The sequence below is a fragment of the Choristoneura fumiferana genome, chromosome 3 (genome assembly GCF_025370935.1).
Source record: "Choristoneura fumiferana chromosome 3, NRCan_CFum_1, whole genome shotgun sequence".
Taxonomy (NCBI): Eukaryota; Metazoa; Arthropoda; class Insecta; order Lepidoptera; family Tortricidae; genus Choristoneura; species Choristoneura fumiferana.
The window spans coordinates 13,745,525-13,761,513 of record NC_133474.1 but is presented as its reverse complement, the minus strand read 5'-3'; the positions used below and the strand labels follow the sequence as shown (position 1 = coordinate 13,761,513).

The 15,989-nt window shown below is 37.9% G+C and overlaps 2 protein-coding genes across 2 annotated transcripts; one reads left to right on the top strand and one right to left on the bottom strand.

Annotated features, from left to right (window-relative positions):
- Nucleotides 1–246: 246 nt before the first annotated feature.
- LOC141426663 (uncharacterized) lies at nucleotides 247–7,968 on the bottom strand. The gene is made up of 7 exons (XM_074085751.1): nucleotides 7,302–7,968; nucleotides 6,767–6,883; nucleotides 5,936–6,170; nucleotides 4,968–5,061; nucleotides 3,967–4,136; nucleotides 2,618–2,866; nucleotides 247–2,431 (listed from the first exon to the last, which is right to left on the bottom strand). Exons 1-7 carry the CDS (start codon nucleotides 7,488–7,490, stop codon nucleotides 810–812), a joined length of 2,676 nt encoding a protein of 891 aa, XP_073941852.1. The 5' UTR covers nucleotides 7,491–7,968; the 3' UTR covers nucleotides 247–809.
- A 4,279-nt stretch (nucleotides 7,969–12,247) lies between these two features.
- RabX6 (RAS oncogene family member RabX6) lies at nucleotides 12,248–14,904 on the top strand. The gene is made up of 3 exons (XM_074085755.1): nucleotides 12,248–12,957; nucleotides 13,063–13,307; nucleotides 14,067–14,904. The coding sequence occupies exons 1-3, from the start codon at nucleotides 12,778–12,780 to the stop codon at nucleotides 14,263–14,265; spliced, it is 624 nt and encodes a 207-aa protein (XP_073941856.1). The 5' UTR covers nucleotides 12,248–12,777; the 3' UTR covers nucleotides 14,266–14,904.
- Nucleotides 14,905–15,989: the final 1,085 nt, after the last annotated feature.

The window sequence follows — 15,989 nt, the reverse complement described above, 5'->3', positions numbered from 1 at the left end:
AAACCAGAAAAATAAGAACAGCACTGGGAATCGAACCCAGGTCCTCGGTATTCCGTACCGCGTGCTATACCGCTACACCACTGCTGGTCCAAAAAGATTCCAAAAAACCAATCTTATTTTATGGACACAGCGTACTTCCTCTTTAATCTTAGAATTAGCGTTACAATGATAAACTGAAATTATTTCTACGATAATTTTTGTAATGGATAATGAAATGACGCAGGAGATCAATAAAATAACACAACATTATGAATTCAGATTAGTCATAGTTTATTTGACCGTTAAAATAAATACTGAAGACATTATTACATTACTAAATTGGCAAGTCTGCCACACAATACTCATACATTTTTATTCATAAGTTAAAATCGCTCGTGAAACTGAAGCGGTCACTGCAAACGAGTAGCTATTTAACTTCTACTACAATACAACATGTATTTATCATACCCAATAACTTTCTAAACACATATAGATCACGCCTCAGTGCACTGTTAGCGAGACAGCAAGTGATTTAGAGGCTATTTAGCAGACTTTCCTTGTCTTGTCAATCACGTGTTGAGTTAAAGTGATAGAGTTGCGATAAAATAATCTTAACTGTTTTATAAAAAAAAACACTGGTCCATACCATTAAATACTGTTTAAAAATCACACACAGGACACACATAAACACACACAATTTCATTCTTAAAATTCGATTTTTGCCAGTAAACTTCGTTAAAACTTATCATTAAAATTTGTTATTGTAAATAGTAAGTTAAAGTTATCATAAAAAAACCAGACCGAATTACGTCAACTATTGGGCTCGGAGCTTAATTGGTATTTTCACTGTTCGTACTTTGAGTAGTACTATAATCTTGCTCCTTGCCATAATCAAGTGGTTCGTCGTGACCAGCGTAGTTGCCCATCGCGACTTGTGTTATTGTGTCTACAATACTGCCCGGATTTGAGTAAGACTGACTAGGAGCTGGCGCAGATAGCTCATCGGACTTTGACAATTTTAAAGGCTGGCTATAATCCAGATAATCAGTCATTGTTGTTTTCTTCGTAAGTTCTAACATCTGATTCAAAAAAGACTCGCCACCCACCCGAGAAGGCATGCTAAAATCAGTCGCTTGCGGATCCAGGTTGTCAGATTTAGACGTCTCAACCTTCGATGAAGTACTTTTTTCACTTAGCTTCATCTGATCCAGAGGTATGTCTGATTTCCCTTTGCCTATACTACCAAAATCTGGCGGCAAGTAGTCTTTGCTACCCTTAATTAAATCATGAGGAGATTTCATTAACGGACTCTGGTCCAAACCCACTCTAGTACTTATCGGACTACTGCTTGAAAGAGGCTTCATTAAAGACTCCTGCATCTTCATTAAAGAAGGCGATAAGAACATGTTATTAGCGGCCAGTGTGGACTTTGACATTGGATCAGGAATCCCAAGTATGCCTGCACTCGAATATTTACTAGCTGAGAATAACGCGTTAGCTATATCTGCTGAACTCATCATTAAATTCGATGCGATGCTGGCGGGGATAGGTGCGGCAGAAGTGGTGCTAGTTGATGTACTGGTGGGCGTTTTATCATAGCTGCCAATACTACTGGTTAAGTTGTGCAATGAAGCAGCATAGGAAGGAGGATCAGGAAGTTTGCCACTGGCAAGACTTGCTGCTAAACTGGACGACATACCAGGCGATAAACCAGTCAACAAACTGTTAGCAGCGGCGAGACTCTCTAAGCTACTCGCTCCCATTGGAAGAGGCATATTTGACGTACCCAACCCTAAGGCCATACTAGTCAGCATATCTAACCCTGTTGGATAACTTGATTGTAAAGATGGTGTATTTGATTTAGATGATTTTGATGAAGTGGGCATTAGTGGAATATTTAAAGGTGGAGTTTCAAACTTATGTGGCGAACCTGATCCGAGACTTGAAGATACATTAATAGGCGGAACCCCTGCTGGTCTGCTGACCATTTGTTGCAATGTACTAACTGAGGGAAAGTTAGGTATGGATGTGGACTGATTTGGTTTGGACACTGGTATTGGCTGAGGCACAGCCAACAGAGCATCTAGATCCATTTTATCATCGTGTTCAGATGAGCATCCTAGTTCGTCGCGTATGAAGTGCCACAACAACCCATCACTTTGCTCGCGTGGAAATTTAGGCGTCAGCGTACATTTCAACTTGTCCAAGTAAGTAATATCTGGTTTAAAACTCTCCTTAAAGTCAACACATGTGTCGTCAGGATATGTAAAATAATACTTAATGCTGTTTTTGATTTGTTCCATGGCATGTGTTGACAGATGGCTATCGTGTATCATGCTGTATTGGAGCAACAAAGGGCGCGGGTACTCAGTGGGCCTCTGTTCTGGAGGAGACATCACCCAGAAACAAGTTAATGAGGACTCCAGAACAGGACTTTCAGGGTTGTAGGGAGCTGTAACAATAACATTTTTAAGTAATTACAATAAACTATGAAACGAAAGATGGCACAATAAATGACGACCAAATACCAACATAGTAAAATCATCAGTAACATGCATGAAATATTTAAATTTTAATACATATATTTTACCAATACAATACAAAGGTAACAACATGCAATTAAAAACATTTCACTTACAGCATATGACACCAATGCACGGAATATAAGATATTTCTGATGGCCCTCTCATCTTGATCTGGTATTCTAGCTGATTATCACAGTCCCTCAGACTTGGCATGGCTGGGTTTGTGGGGTGCGAATGATACCATCCAAGAAGGGTCAGACCAAGTTTCTCAATTTCCATCTGGATCTCTAGTTCAACTAGAACTCTTGGTCGTGGATCATTTTTGCTTATCAGACATGGGAATGTGTGTGTGATCATGACATCTATAACAATAGAAGTTTCTACAAAAATTGTTCAACCAGAGTTGTTTTATCCATCTGAGCTGCAGGCGTGGGTAAATAGTTAAGTCGAGGATAAAATAAGTCTTATCAACGCGTTATACATAATGCTTTTCTTTTCTTTGGTTGCGTGCGTTGCGAGGAAGTAAAACAGAAATATGGCAAATAAACTTAATTAATTGTTATTTCCACATTCACCCATTAAAGGCCTCGTATTTTTGTTTTTATTTATATGTATTATGATTTATTTTTAAGTCTAATGCTAGTCACACTCAAGTAACAATCATTTTCGACAATAGACCAATCAAAGTTTTGTTTTAATTAATGCTGCATGTTTAATTATTTATTTTATTAAGTCGTTAGAATGTTTAGATGTAAACTCCAATTCAATAGAATCTGATAATCCTGTAGATACTTCCAGCCTACTAATATAAACACCGGGCTGCCTAAGGCTTTGTGATGTGACTATTATTCTTTTTTGATTCCTTTTAGATGATAATTGCAACAACAGGGACATATACATATAATATACATACATCCCTGTATTTCTTTTATTATTATTTTTTGTATTTTTTTTTCTTTAATTTTATATAGTTTTTAAGTATTTTATTTGTAATTATATTTTTATGAAAAAATGACTTTCTGCCAAGTTTCTTGCGGCGCATTCTTCTTGGCAATGATGGTCTTTCCGAAAGCGCTGGTAGTTTAAAAAAATGACGTGTAAAAGTGCCCATTGCGGCCTATTTACTGAATAAATCATTTGAATTTGAATTTGAATCAAGTGTGCCCACGATAGGGTGTCTTAAATATGTAAAAAATTTACAGATTCTATTGAATTGTACTTTACCTATAACTGCAAAATATTTGTACGCCTAACGGCAAAACATAGAGTTCTATGGAAATATTTTAATAAGATCTGTTTGTTGTACCTATGTTTGACAAATAAATTTATCATTATCATTATCATTATCAAATCTGTTCTGTTGTACGAACTACTTGACTGTCACTTAGACTTAATGTCACTTTTGAGCACCCAATCTGTGCTTTATTTTTCGATAATTCAAGTCTAACAAAATTTTACTTACTGTGGCTGTTGAGATCCCAAGTTCCAGCGAGGTATCCATAAACTTCTTGCTTTTTCAAGTGGCAGTGTATGTCAAGAATAAGGCAAGCATTTGAACTTACTGACACCAAAAATGGTTGAACCTTCCCAACAGACGAGAAAGATACAGCCTCTATAAGCATATTCGCATCACTGAAAATTAACAATAACACTTATGTGAAATTGTAAGAGAAAATGTGAATAAAGGATTATCTGTAAACTACATGACCAAGTCTAAATCTAGAAACACACTGACGGCGGAGGCGGAGCGGTGCGGCGCGGCGCGGAGGCGGAGGCGGTACCGGTTGTAATATTTAAGCTAACGTGAAAGAGGCCACACAGAATAGGTACCGCGCCACGCGTATTTCCCGCACGGTATTCTGTGTGGCCTCTTTCATATTAACTCGAATAATACAATTGATACCGCCTCCGCGTCGCGCCGCACCGCTCCGCCTCCTCCGTCAGTGTATTTCTAGCTTTCAGGAGGGGTTAGGTGGCAATTAAAATGGGAGATGGGCTATGTAAAAGACCGGTGAGATCAGCTGATTGTGATGTAGTGAGAATGCTGTCCTAAAAAGAGATTTAAGTACCTAAAAGAAAAATAAACTTCTGTTTATGCTTAACTAGCCTTTACCCTCGGCTTCGCATCCTAAACCATTAATTAGGTCAAGCAGTTGAATTGAAGTTCCGGGATGTCGCCAAAATAAAATGTGGACTTTATCCCTATTCTGTGGAAATATCAGGATAAAAAGTAGCTTTATGTGTTATTTGAGATGTCCAGCCATCTACATAGGCAATTTAATCAAAATCCATCCAACCGCACACATGAACATACAAACTTTCCCATTGATAATAGTATACAAATTGATTACTAAAATACTGAAAGCAAATCCAGAAGACAAAAGAAGCCAAAATAACATTTATAGATGTTTCTCAAATTACAAATATCTATAAAATTTGCATTTCAAAGTAGTTCAAACTTACTGCTGCATCATCCTATTGGGAACAGAATTGTGTTTCATGACTATTCTCTGTGGTGGTGGCTCAGGGGGACATTCTACTTCCATTTCTGTTTCCTCTGCAAATAAAAATATGGCTATTTATTAAATTTGTCAAACCTTTTCAGTTTGCGCCGCACCTACAGGCTTAGTATTTCGTCACGTCGCTTTTGCATGTAGAAGGCTTGGCTAGTTCAAATAGGATACAATAGCAGCAATGGTGTGGTGCCATAAAACCTCGGTTTCCACCAGATTGCTTAAGTGTCCAGGTTAACAGGCACCCCACATGGCGCCCTTGGGCCCCAGGGCGCTGCGGCGCACAGTTTGAGGACCCCTGCTCTAATGCATGGTAGTGAGTAATGTTTTGCCATTGTATTTTGTCGGAAAAGTTCGTATTTATCTTGCTTTCTCAACTAGCTTACAGTACGATTACTTGGAGTTAACACTTGACAGATGGGTGTGCCTTCAGTCAATTTTCAATTTTGAGGTCATACAAATAAAATAGTTTTTACTTAATCTGTAAACGTGGGTAGCGGTATACTAAAAATGGCTTTATTTGTATGACGTTAAAGTTGAAAATTGACTGAAGGCACGCCCATCTGTCAAGTGTTAACTGGAATTAATCAACCTGTACTTAACTTTAACTTAGAAGTTTACTGAAGCTAATTGGGAAAACAAGATAAATATGAACTTATGAAACTAAATATGATGAAAAAAACATTTCAACTGATCTGTACCTAATAATGATGTGGGTATTTGAGGATATCAAGTAAACTATTTGTATGGAAAAACATAATAATGATCTGCTTAGTTGTTATAATTTTATATTTTCACTGTACAAATTTTTACAAATACACAAATAAATGGCTGTTCCTTAAGTGTTTTATGGAAAAAATGATACTAGCTAATATCATACAAAAATTGTGACTTTGCGTAGGAACAAAAAGAATATACCATCAGTATGCATGTTTTCTCTTTGGAGCTGCTTCTTCCTTAGATATGTTGCTTTAATTGTATCCAACTTCTTGCCCTTGTACTTTACTGAAGCCCAACCACACCCTGACCTCTTGTCGGGGTTTATAATTCGCTTGCAATGTATAGCCCATGCCGATGGAGAGCAGAATATAGTTTCAGTCTCATGTGATTTAATTTTACCATCAGTTTGCAAATCACCAACAAACTTTTGGCCCTGAAAGAGAAGTAATTGCTCTTAGTAGAAATTCAATCATCTGTTTTAAGTACTCAATCCGTACTGGACCTGCATAGAAACTATGGCCAAATCATTGAGCCCTACAATAGGACGTTTTTGACATTTGTATGACATGTGTCTTTACATCCTGTTGAAGTCACCGGACTCTCAAGTTGGGCATGAAAGTTAGGCTGAGATAAAAACTAAGGAGATTTATTCAATCGTTTGTTTACGACTTATACATAATAATATAAATAAAACTCTTTATTGCCATAGTATAAACAAGTGGATACAAAATATGCATAATTATAATTAGGTAGGTACATAATAGGTCTACACCTTGACAATGGATGCCGGTCTCAGCAAATGCTGGCTTAAGTTTCCAGTGCTGGTTTTCAACCCAGACTAATAATAAAATATTAAAAAGAATAATAATTGGATCACATCACAAACAAAACAAACTATTGAAGAGTTAAGTGACTCATCTTATGTCAGTGTTTTGCATACCAAAATTACTTGGCAAACAGATGCTGTTTTACTATATAAAAATAATAAATAATCAGGTAATTAATTTAAACGGTTGTGCATTATCTTACCAAATACTCAATGGTCATAGCTGCATTACCAGGCTCCAACATTTTTTCTGCCAACAACATTTGCAAAGTTACTCCACGCCCTGGTGTGGACTTACTTCCTGCCTGTGTCTCAGATTCCTGAAAAGTTTAAAAAAAAGAATTTAGAACAATGGAAACTTTAGTAAATCAAACTTTGTCTTCAGTTGCATAAAATTTCCAATGAGGAGCAGTAAAGATATATGTTAGTGTGGTTCATTTACAAAAGGGTACTGTAGTTTGTCAAAACTTTGTGATTAACAAAGAGCTATAAACAAATTAATCAAGCAAAGTAAAAAAGTGGGAGGAATTTTACAGGTCAATTTGTTGTGCACAAAAACAAAGTGCCCTTGTTTAGAAGAAAGGTATACAAAATTACAATTAATGCATGAAGAATAAGTGCGAAAAATACAGGATTTTTACTAATGATTGTAACAAAATTAAATTATATAATATCAGTTTAGTTATTGTTATTGAAAGATGTTGTTTTTTTCCCTGCAATTAATAAAAGAATTCCAACCTCATCCGTAAATTCTTCACCACTTCCAATGTCTTCTTTCTCATCTTCTGTTTCTTTTTGGTTTTCAATAAGTTTATCATTTTTATCCTCGGGGCCACTTTTGGTAAGGGGTTCTGGCAAAGTATTATTAGTGTAAGCATTCGAACCGGACATCAAAGCCGCTGCTAAATGTGAAGTTTGCAAATCCATTATGCTTTAACCTTGCTTTAACACTTTAGTTAAGTCCTAAATGCATATCGCACTATGTTGGTAGGATTCTTGTTCTTAAAAGCAACGTCCGTCCAACTATCAACACACGACAAGAAAAAGTGTTACGCGAAAATCATCTTTTGCACTATTGTTTCATACATTTGTAAAGGTAAATTTGTGAAATAACAAAAAAAGGATAAGCGCCATAAGCAAGCGGCCAACAAACAACATATACACAGACTACTAAGAGATAACATAAACATCAATATCAGTTCAATAACATTAAGTTATTAAATTAACAGTGAGTTGGTGAGGAGGGGTGACACTACACTTGACCAGAGGGGGCACACTTAAAACGTCACTTTTTACGTACACTTCAGCGCCCCTGACGCCATACTGAAGGTACTAAATTGACAAAAATGTGTCAAACGTTGACCTGACAAATTCAGTGTTTCCGGTTTCCGCTGTCTGGCTAATTGGCTATGCCTATCGTGACAGTGACAGTTGATGCATTTTTTGAGTTTTCTCAGTTTATTGCTAATTTTATTATATAAAGTTTGTTTTTTTATTATAAATATTAGTTTATTTATATTTATTAGTATCGTTTTGTAAAGTAAGATCTTTTTTATTTTGTGAATTTTGTTGTTACACCTATAGCATGAGTGCACCTAAGGAAAAATATTGTGTTTTCGGCTGTGAAGTGAAGCTTTAAGTAAGTATACAATACGATTATATATGCAGGTATATTTAAACATTAAGACAGATTAGAGAAAACAGCTCGAGTACTCAAGTTCACCTATTTAAATAACTCGAATTGAACTCAAGATAGCTAGATGAAGCCTCATGGAGTACAATACTACAGTACAAATGTTTGCCTTTCTCATAATAATATTGAAATTTGAACACTAGTCAGGCTATTTTATCTGGACTGGTAAGAGCGAAGAGTTATGCGGCATAGTCTTGCTCGTATCTGACCCGCTGTTTCGTCTACATTATTTTTTTGACTGTGGCGCCCTGCGCCAGCTTGAACAAAAATTGGGTGGGATACAATCCAACTCAACATTGAGCAAATCGCAATAAGTGTAATCGAATTCATAAAGCGAGTCGACCCGCCCGACACATCAATCACTATGCATTGCAGGCCCTACACTACGAAGTGCAAAATTCGAACTTCGTATCTTGCCGTCCCGCTGACGCTAATTAATATTATTTAATACGAGAGTGAAAGCGACGGTACCGCGAAGATCACTCCCGACCCGATAAATACCGACTAGATAATTACCGGCATGTCAATACCGGCCTTGGTTTTCGTGTACTCTGGTTGGATGGAGGTTAGTATTCCTAAGTTTGTTCAACCTATAGTTTAGCATTTAGAAAGTACCTAATTTGATCCTGGCGCTGCGCTGGCAGCTGCCGCGGCATGCTCGGCTTGCGCATGTTTGTGGCCGCAACTGTACCTAACACTTAACGGGTCGGGAAAACCAAATCGGTATATATTGGCTTTCGATTATCATGCCATGCATTTGATAAAAAAATAGGTTCTTTTCAAGTAAATAAATGAATTATTATATTATTATTATTTTTTTCATATCAGGTCGGGAAAGTTAGAACGGACGGTAAGGTATATTATACAAATATTAGCTGTTGCCCGCGACTCCGTCCGCGTAGAAGTATGAAAAATAGTTTACGCCCTATTCTCAGACCTACCGAATATAAACGAAAAAATCATAAAAATCGTTCAAGCCGTTTCAGAGGAGTTTGTTTGTTTACAAACACTGTGGACCCACACGAGAATTTTGTATGATAGAAGACTAGATAATAAATATAATATTATAAGGTAGTTAGGTAGGTAGGCTTCAGGCAACCATTTTGGGCTTCTTCTACTTCTTTGTTGTGGTAAGTAATAAAAAAAATATGGGTTGTCAGCCAGCCCAGGGATTTTGATCGTATTTTGGGGTTAATAAAAGGTATTTGGATATTTTTGAATCTAATTCTTATATAGGTATATAAATATATTTCGTGGATCTCGGAAAAATCTAGCTTGGTCTTATCTCTGGGAAAACGCTTGTTATCGAGTTTTAGCCCGAGCAAAGCTCGGTCGCCCATGTACTAACATATTATTGAAGTTAAAAACAACAGGATTCGATACAGAAACGAAAGCTAATAACATTTAGCGATACAATGGTATAGTAAATGTTTTTACACAACAAATCACAAGCAAATAGTATTAATTAATTTCAATACAAAATCGCTAATAGTAAGAGCGATCATACAATACGTACTTCGATTTTCGACTTTCGTAGTAGCCCCCCTCCCTGTTGTGTTGTAAAAATTGAACAAAGTTTGTTTGTACTCAAGCGTAAGAAATTAAAAGACCATTGAAACATTTCGTATTCAAGAAGAGAAGAGCCGAGCAAGAGAACTGTAACTAAAGTTGGTTACGTAGAGCTTGCTTTGGTTAGAATATGTATAGTCGTTGAGGCATCATTTCTTATACACCTACATGTGGTTAATTTCAGTACACGAACGATTCGTTACATGTGGCTGGGAGTGGATTACTTATCCTTAATGCATGTGGATGCTTAATTGCATATATATGCAATTAAGCATTTTCTAAATCAAAGAAATTTCTTGTGCATTCCAGCCGCTTATGGTTAAATATTCTGAGAACTAGCCCTTTGCATCTAGCTTTTGTCACATTTTTTCTTCCATTGCAGACTGAAAGACTGATTCCCATCCTGTGGAACATGCGCGGGACAACTTCAGTGTCTGTGCATAGAGACGACGCTAAAGGGCGCGCTTTTCTCATATTGTGCTCATTCCACTGACTGATGTCACTGGAAGATAGTTTCTGGCCAGGTTGGTGAAATAATATTAATTATGGAGTTATTTAGGATTTAAATTCAGTTAGAAGAGAGTTCAAATTGAAGGCAAGTTTTGATTCCCTTAGTGACTAAAAACATTCATCATCCCAGCCTATAAGTACACATTTCACTGCTCGGCACAGGTCTCCTCTTAGAACGAGAGAGCTTGGGCCATACACACACCACTGAATTGTTTTGCAGGTGTGTGCAGTTTCCTATCAATGTTTTCCATCATCGTAAAGCTTGTGGTTTGGTTATATGTAATTTCGCATGTGAATTTTACGTGCGAAATTAAGTACATGTTTCAACCCATGATCCTATGCTTGAGAGGCCGTAGGTCAAACCACTAGATAACCATGATTAAGTGTGCTTGGTGTCTTTATCATAAAAACATTCTATGTCGAATCGCAATAAAGCAGACCGTCTACTATGGCTGGATACTTGTTTATAATAATAATAATTTATCTCATATTAAATGATATTGTAACGGATAACTCACGTCTTAAACCGAGTTCAGCTCGACATGTTTCGGGCTATTTCCCCGGGTGCGGGTGTATGTGTTGCGGCAGCCGCCGAGTCGCGTGCTCCTGAGAAGAAGGGCTACGAAATAGCCCGAAACATGTCGAGCTAAACTCGGTTTAAGACGTGAGTTATCCGTTACAATATCATTTAATATGAGTGAGTCACGGTAGTTTAATGTTCAAATAATTTATCTTGTGGCTAGACCGCACTACGGCTAAGCCGCCGCGGTTTTTAACCGCGTGACTTTGTGAATCAAGTAAACCAATGCAAGCGGCCGCACTGGCTGCTTTAAGTTTACTTGATTCACAAAGTCACCGCGGCAGTTTAACCGTAGTGCGGCCTGCCTACCTAACTCTTTATTGGGAACAGTAACAAATTGGTAGGCACAACACAAAATATGTAAATCGATGTCACCCGCAAAAGTTGAAACTGCTTTACAACAGTAGCAACGCTGCCCTCCGTACACAAAAAGATTAAGTTCCAAAACCAATAGGTACAAAACTAACAAAAATTTAATTACACCAAAGAAATGAAGAAAAGGAAATAAAAAAAATATTAAGTTCAGCTTAGATCTGCAAGAAAAATCGTGCAAGTTGTATTACAATGCTCCACTCGGCTGACCAAGTGAAGTGACCACCATAAACTTGTTTGCTTTCCGGCCTCGCGATGTAATGCAACTTGCGCAATTTTTCTTACAGGTCTAAACTGGGCTTTATGGACGTCAAGCTTGTTGTGTGCGTGCATGTGCATGTGTGTGTTATGTCAGAATTAGTTCTTTCATTACGCCACCAGTTAGCGCTTGTTACCATACATGCAAATTTGGCCATAGAGTTGCCACTCTTTTCCTACATAGGTACTTATACTCTTTGCACTTGACTGACACTATTTACCGGCACGGATAATACTGACATGGAAATACCAACCCATTATTTCGTGAACTAGCCCATACAAACTGCAGGGCTACTACGAAACTCGAAACTTGAAGTTCGTATCGCACCGTCTCTCTCGCTCTCGTATTAAATAGTGTAAGTGTCAGAGGAACTGCACGACACGAACTTCGAGTTTCGTGTTTCGTAGTAGCCCTGCTGGTGTCAAACTGACAAGTTTTTTTTTTTTTTTATAAAACGAGGGGGCAAACGAGCAATCGGGTCACCTGATGGAGAGCGATCACCGTCGCCCATGGACACCTGCAACACGAGGGGAATCACAGGTGCGTTGCCGACCCTTTAAGGAATTGATAGGCTCGTTTTTTAAAGATCCCTAAGTTTCAGGCGCAACAAAGAGGAAGGGCGCAATATGGGCGTGTCACAAAATATCATATCGGTATTGTACGTCCAGTAAATAAATAGTGTCACCCACACTACCGACCCGGCCGCGGTAGCCTCGCTCGCCGCTCTCGCGGTCTCGCCCTTCGTTAGGTTTTTTTTATTTCAATCACGGAATTCGTAAGGCATGATAATCGGAAGACATAATGCTTTGGATTATCACGTTGTACATTATTGCTCGTACAATATTGGTTCCCTGCTAGTTCGGTACAGGGTGATAATGCACGACATGATAATTCGTGCAAATAAGCACGGACGTAACAAGTCGTACATTAACTACACCCCAAAATCGACAGCAGCACAGTGACAGCAGTTTCAACTGTGCTTCTTGGTGTTTTGTTATAAATAGTAACGTTTATTTGTTTATTGACTAACATTATCAATATTAAATTATCGAAGTGGTAAATGATTAGAAATATTTGCTCTAGTCTGATTTTAATACTCATTCATTTGATAACTTATATAAGTTAAAACGCATTGTGGACAAATTTTATGTCTCATTGAAGATGATCCGTATAATCGTCTTAATTAAGTATTCAAGTTAGTTTCCGAGTAACCTTGCATTTAAGATTAACTATGGCCGTTGTTAAAACGCCAATTCTTAAAGTTATTTTATGCGGCGAGTATGGAGTTGGTAAAAGTTCCATATTCCGTCGATTTATTAATGATACCTTTGTGCCGACCGCGGATAGAAGAGCCACTTTGGGTCTAGACCATTTCGAAAAGTTATATCAAGTTGGCGACAAAGATATTAAGGTAAATTGTTTCAAAGGTCTATGTTTTGTTTACTATTGTTACTGTTGTCTATGTTATGTATACTTACCACTTACTTTGTTCTTAAAATGTATGTTTTAAATATAGTTGCAGCTATGGGATACTGGTGGCATGGAAAGAATCGCATCAGTAACTTCCAGCTACTACAAATTTGCAGAAGCTGCCATCTTAGTATTTTCTTTGGACAATTCCTCTTCATTCCATGTGCTGAGCCAGCACTTGCTGGATATTGTCACATATGCTGAAAATGCCAAAATATTCTTGTGTGGGAACAAATCCGATCTTGAAGGATCTGCGCCACAAGTGACTGATGCTGACATAGAAACATTCTGGTAAGTACTTTTACTTGATTAAAAATATACTCCATTATTTCCTGAATATTATAGCATATCTGTGGCAGGTGTCAGGCCTGATTAAGCTATTACCATAACCTATGCCAATGCTAATATTAGAGAAACCACCTTTTTTATTTTTTATTCGACTGGATGGCAAACAAGCAAGTGGGTCTGATGGTAAGAGATCACCACCGCCCTTAAACATCTTCAACACCAGGGGTATTGCAGACGCGTTGCCAACCTAGAGGCCTAAGATGGGATACCTTGCGTGCCAGTAATTTCACCGGCTGTCTTACTCTCCACGCCGAAACACAACAGTGCAAGCAGTGCCTACTTACATGGCTTACCCTGCTTAATTAACTGGAAATGCACATGGTGTGTGCACACCCTATGTAACAAGGCTGGCGAAACCCAGGCATGCAGGACACCAAGCAGCCCAAAAGCATTTGTATTTTGTTGCCAATGTATTGATCAGCTAGCTAGATGGGCAAAGTACAGCTTGCAGGCCAACTCCAGCCTGCAAAGGAATGTAATCCTGGCCCTCCTCTAAAATATCTGTAACCTTCTGGCCCCCAGGAAGAAAGTTTGCCCACCACTCAGCTAGCCTTTCTTCTTTCTATATGATTTTAGTAGTTAGGTACCTCTAAAAGTAGTGATTTGCCCACCAAAAAATATATTGGCCATAAAATAAACATTTTGAATACCTACTTATTTACTGTTCTGAGGTTTATTAATACCTGATATTTTTATTTACAGTGAACAATGCCACAATCTCATCAGTACCACATACAAAACATCTTGTAAGAATGGAAAAGGTATTGAAGAAATGTTCTCTGACATTGCTTTGCAACTGGTGGAGTCAAACCGATCAAGAATTGAGTTGCAGACATTAGATCATGATAGTTTTAAAATATCTAATCCAGAACCGCCTGAGGATCCTAGCTGTAGTTGTTGAATGTATTACACAATTAACAAGCTTGATACAATTGACTGCCTGCCATGCTACTAAATAAGGCTTAAACTGGGCTTAACCCATTAAATGAGGCCTAGCTAAATCTTGTAAATTATGTAATTCGGACTTAAGCTATTTTTTTTTAATAACAGTGCAATTTTCCTTTTAATTATCGCAATATTTTTACTAGGTTTAACACCTGTTTTCTGTTAGTAATTCAGCATACATTTTTATATTGTCCCATTTACCATTGTATCAATTATCAATTCTATGTAATTTATAGAAACTGTAAGCCCTGACTAAAATGGCCACTTCAGATGATTTTATCAAACAGCTGGTAGTTGTGGCATTTAGTGTGTTGATGTAAATTCATATTTAAAAATAAAATATAGTAAGTGTGATAAGCTTTGCCACTAATTATATGATTATATGTGCATACATATTTGAATGCTAATAATGTACCTAATTTAAGTTTAAGTTTTTCTATTTATACTATTATGTAACACTGTGGAACATGACTTCTATGTATTGAGGTGGGCGTAAACAGCTGCGACTCAGTTTATACTAATGCAGCTGCTTACGAACTTTATGTTTTTAAATAACCATGTTATTATGTTCAATAAAAATCTTTATATGTATTAAGGTAAAGTGTTCTCTATTTGTGGGGGTATAAGTACATACAGTGAAGAAGGAATGATGTTATTCTTAGTTAAGGTCCAATTATGGTGTGATAGACTGAAACCTTAATTGTACTATGTACACTCAGAATCAAAACTGCATCAAATTTCATAATTTAGGGCCAGTTTCAGCAAAAAATAAGTTTTTCTTATAAATACAAATACTGTTAAAATAGTCTTAACTATCCCAAAACTGTATGATTAACATAGCAACCTTCTTGGGTCGACTCAGTAGGTTATAGGCAGAAGAGAGTTGTTCTCCATAACTCGATGTCTATGTGCGCCTATTTTGCATGACTAAAGTACCTATACTATTATATATTTATAGCCTAGCAGCTCCATAATGTTGCCGACGACTTCCTGGAGCTACACTGGTGATCCGAGGTGTACCTAGTGCCCTATGGTTAGCCACGTTAGCGCATTCCAGCACAATGGTTGTGGTCGTCTCTTTTTCCTCCACGCATGCCAGAGCGAGCATGCGTGGGGGAAAAAGGGACACAAGGGGCTGTCTGTAACACCTTTCCCATATATTACCTTGGTGTTGTGGCAGTATCCGAAAGGCGGGTTCGAATACCTTCATCTCCGAAGGGGGGCCCTCACCAATCGGTCGGCCGCTTCATTGCCTCGCGACTCACCGTGATCTTTTATTCATTGCAGAGTTATGGTGTTTATTTTACACTCGTCAGAGCACGATGGCACTCGTCTATTAGCCCTGATATCATCATGTTGCTCAACGGGGCTTGCATTGCAGGACCAATCTATTATCAGAATTCATAATTAGATAAGGAAATTGTGTAACTTCCTGGAGACAATCGCTGTTGTTGCCATTAAGATTCCCATGCATTCCGCCAGGAAGACTGTTTTTTCACTAATTATTTCTGTGAAGCTCTTACGGTTCTCCATATGCCGATAGTGAGTTGCAGTCCGGCCTCTTCGTAATCGTAATACGTTATCAGCCGAGTCATGTCGTGTGGTGGTAGTGCGTCAGCCTCCGGCATGTAGACCGACGCAATTACCATCTTCGGCAGGCCTGTCTTACGCTCTGTGCAT

What these genes read in the sequence shown, in the direction of transcription:
- RabX6 (XM_074085755.1), top strand. Translation starts at nt 12,778, where the DNA reads ATGGCCGTTGTTAAAACGCCAATTCTTAAAGTTATTTTATGCGGCGAG. An exon ending in TTGGCGACAAAGATATTAAG is followed by an intron (nt 12,958 to 13,062) that starts GTAAATTGTTTC and finishes TTTTAAATATAG; the next exon opens with TTGCAGCTATGGGATACTGG. An exon ending in GCTGACATAGAAACATTCTG is followed by an intron (nt 13,308 to 14,066) that starts GTAAGTACTTTT and finishes TTTTATTTACAG; the next exon opens with TGAACAATGCCACAATCTCA.
- LOC141426663 (XM_074085751.1), bottom strand. Translation starts at nt 7,490, where the DNA reads ATGGATTTGCAAACTTCACATTTAGCAGCGGCTTTGATGTCCGGTTCG. An exon ending in GTGAAGAATTTACGGATGAG is followed by an intron (nt 6,884 to 7,301) that starts GTTGGAATTCTT and finishes TAAACTTTTCAG; the next exon opens with GAATCTGAGACACAGGCAGG. An exon ending in GTGCATTGGTGTCATATGCT is followed by an intron (nt 2,432 to 2,617) that starts GTAAGTGAAATG and finishes TTATTGTTACAG; the next exon opens with CTCCCTACAACCCTGAAAGT.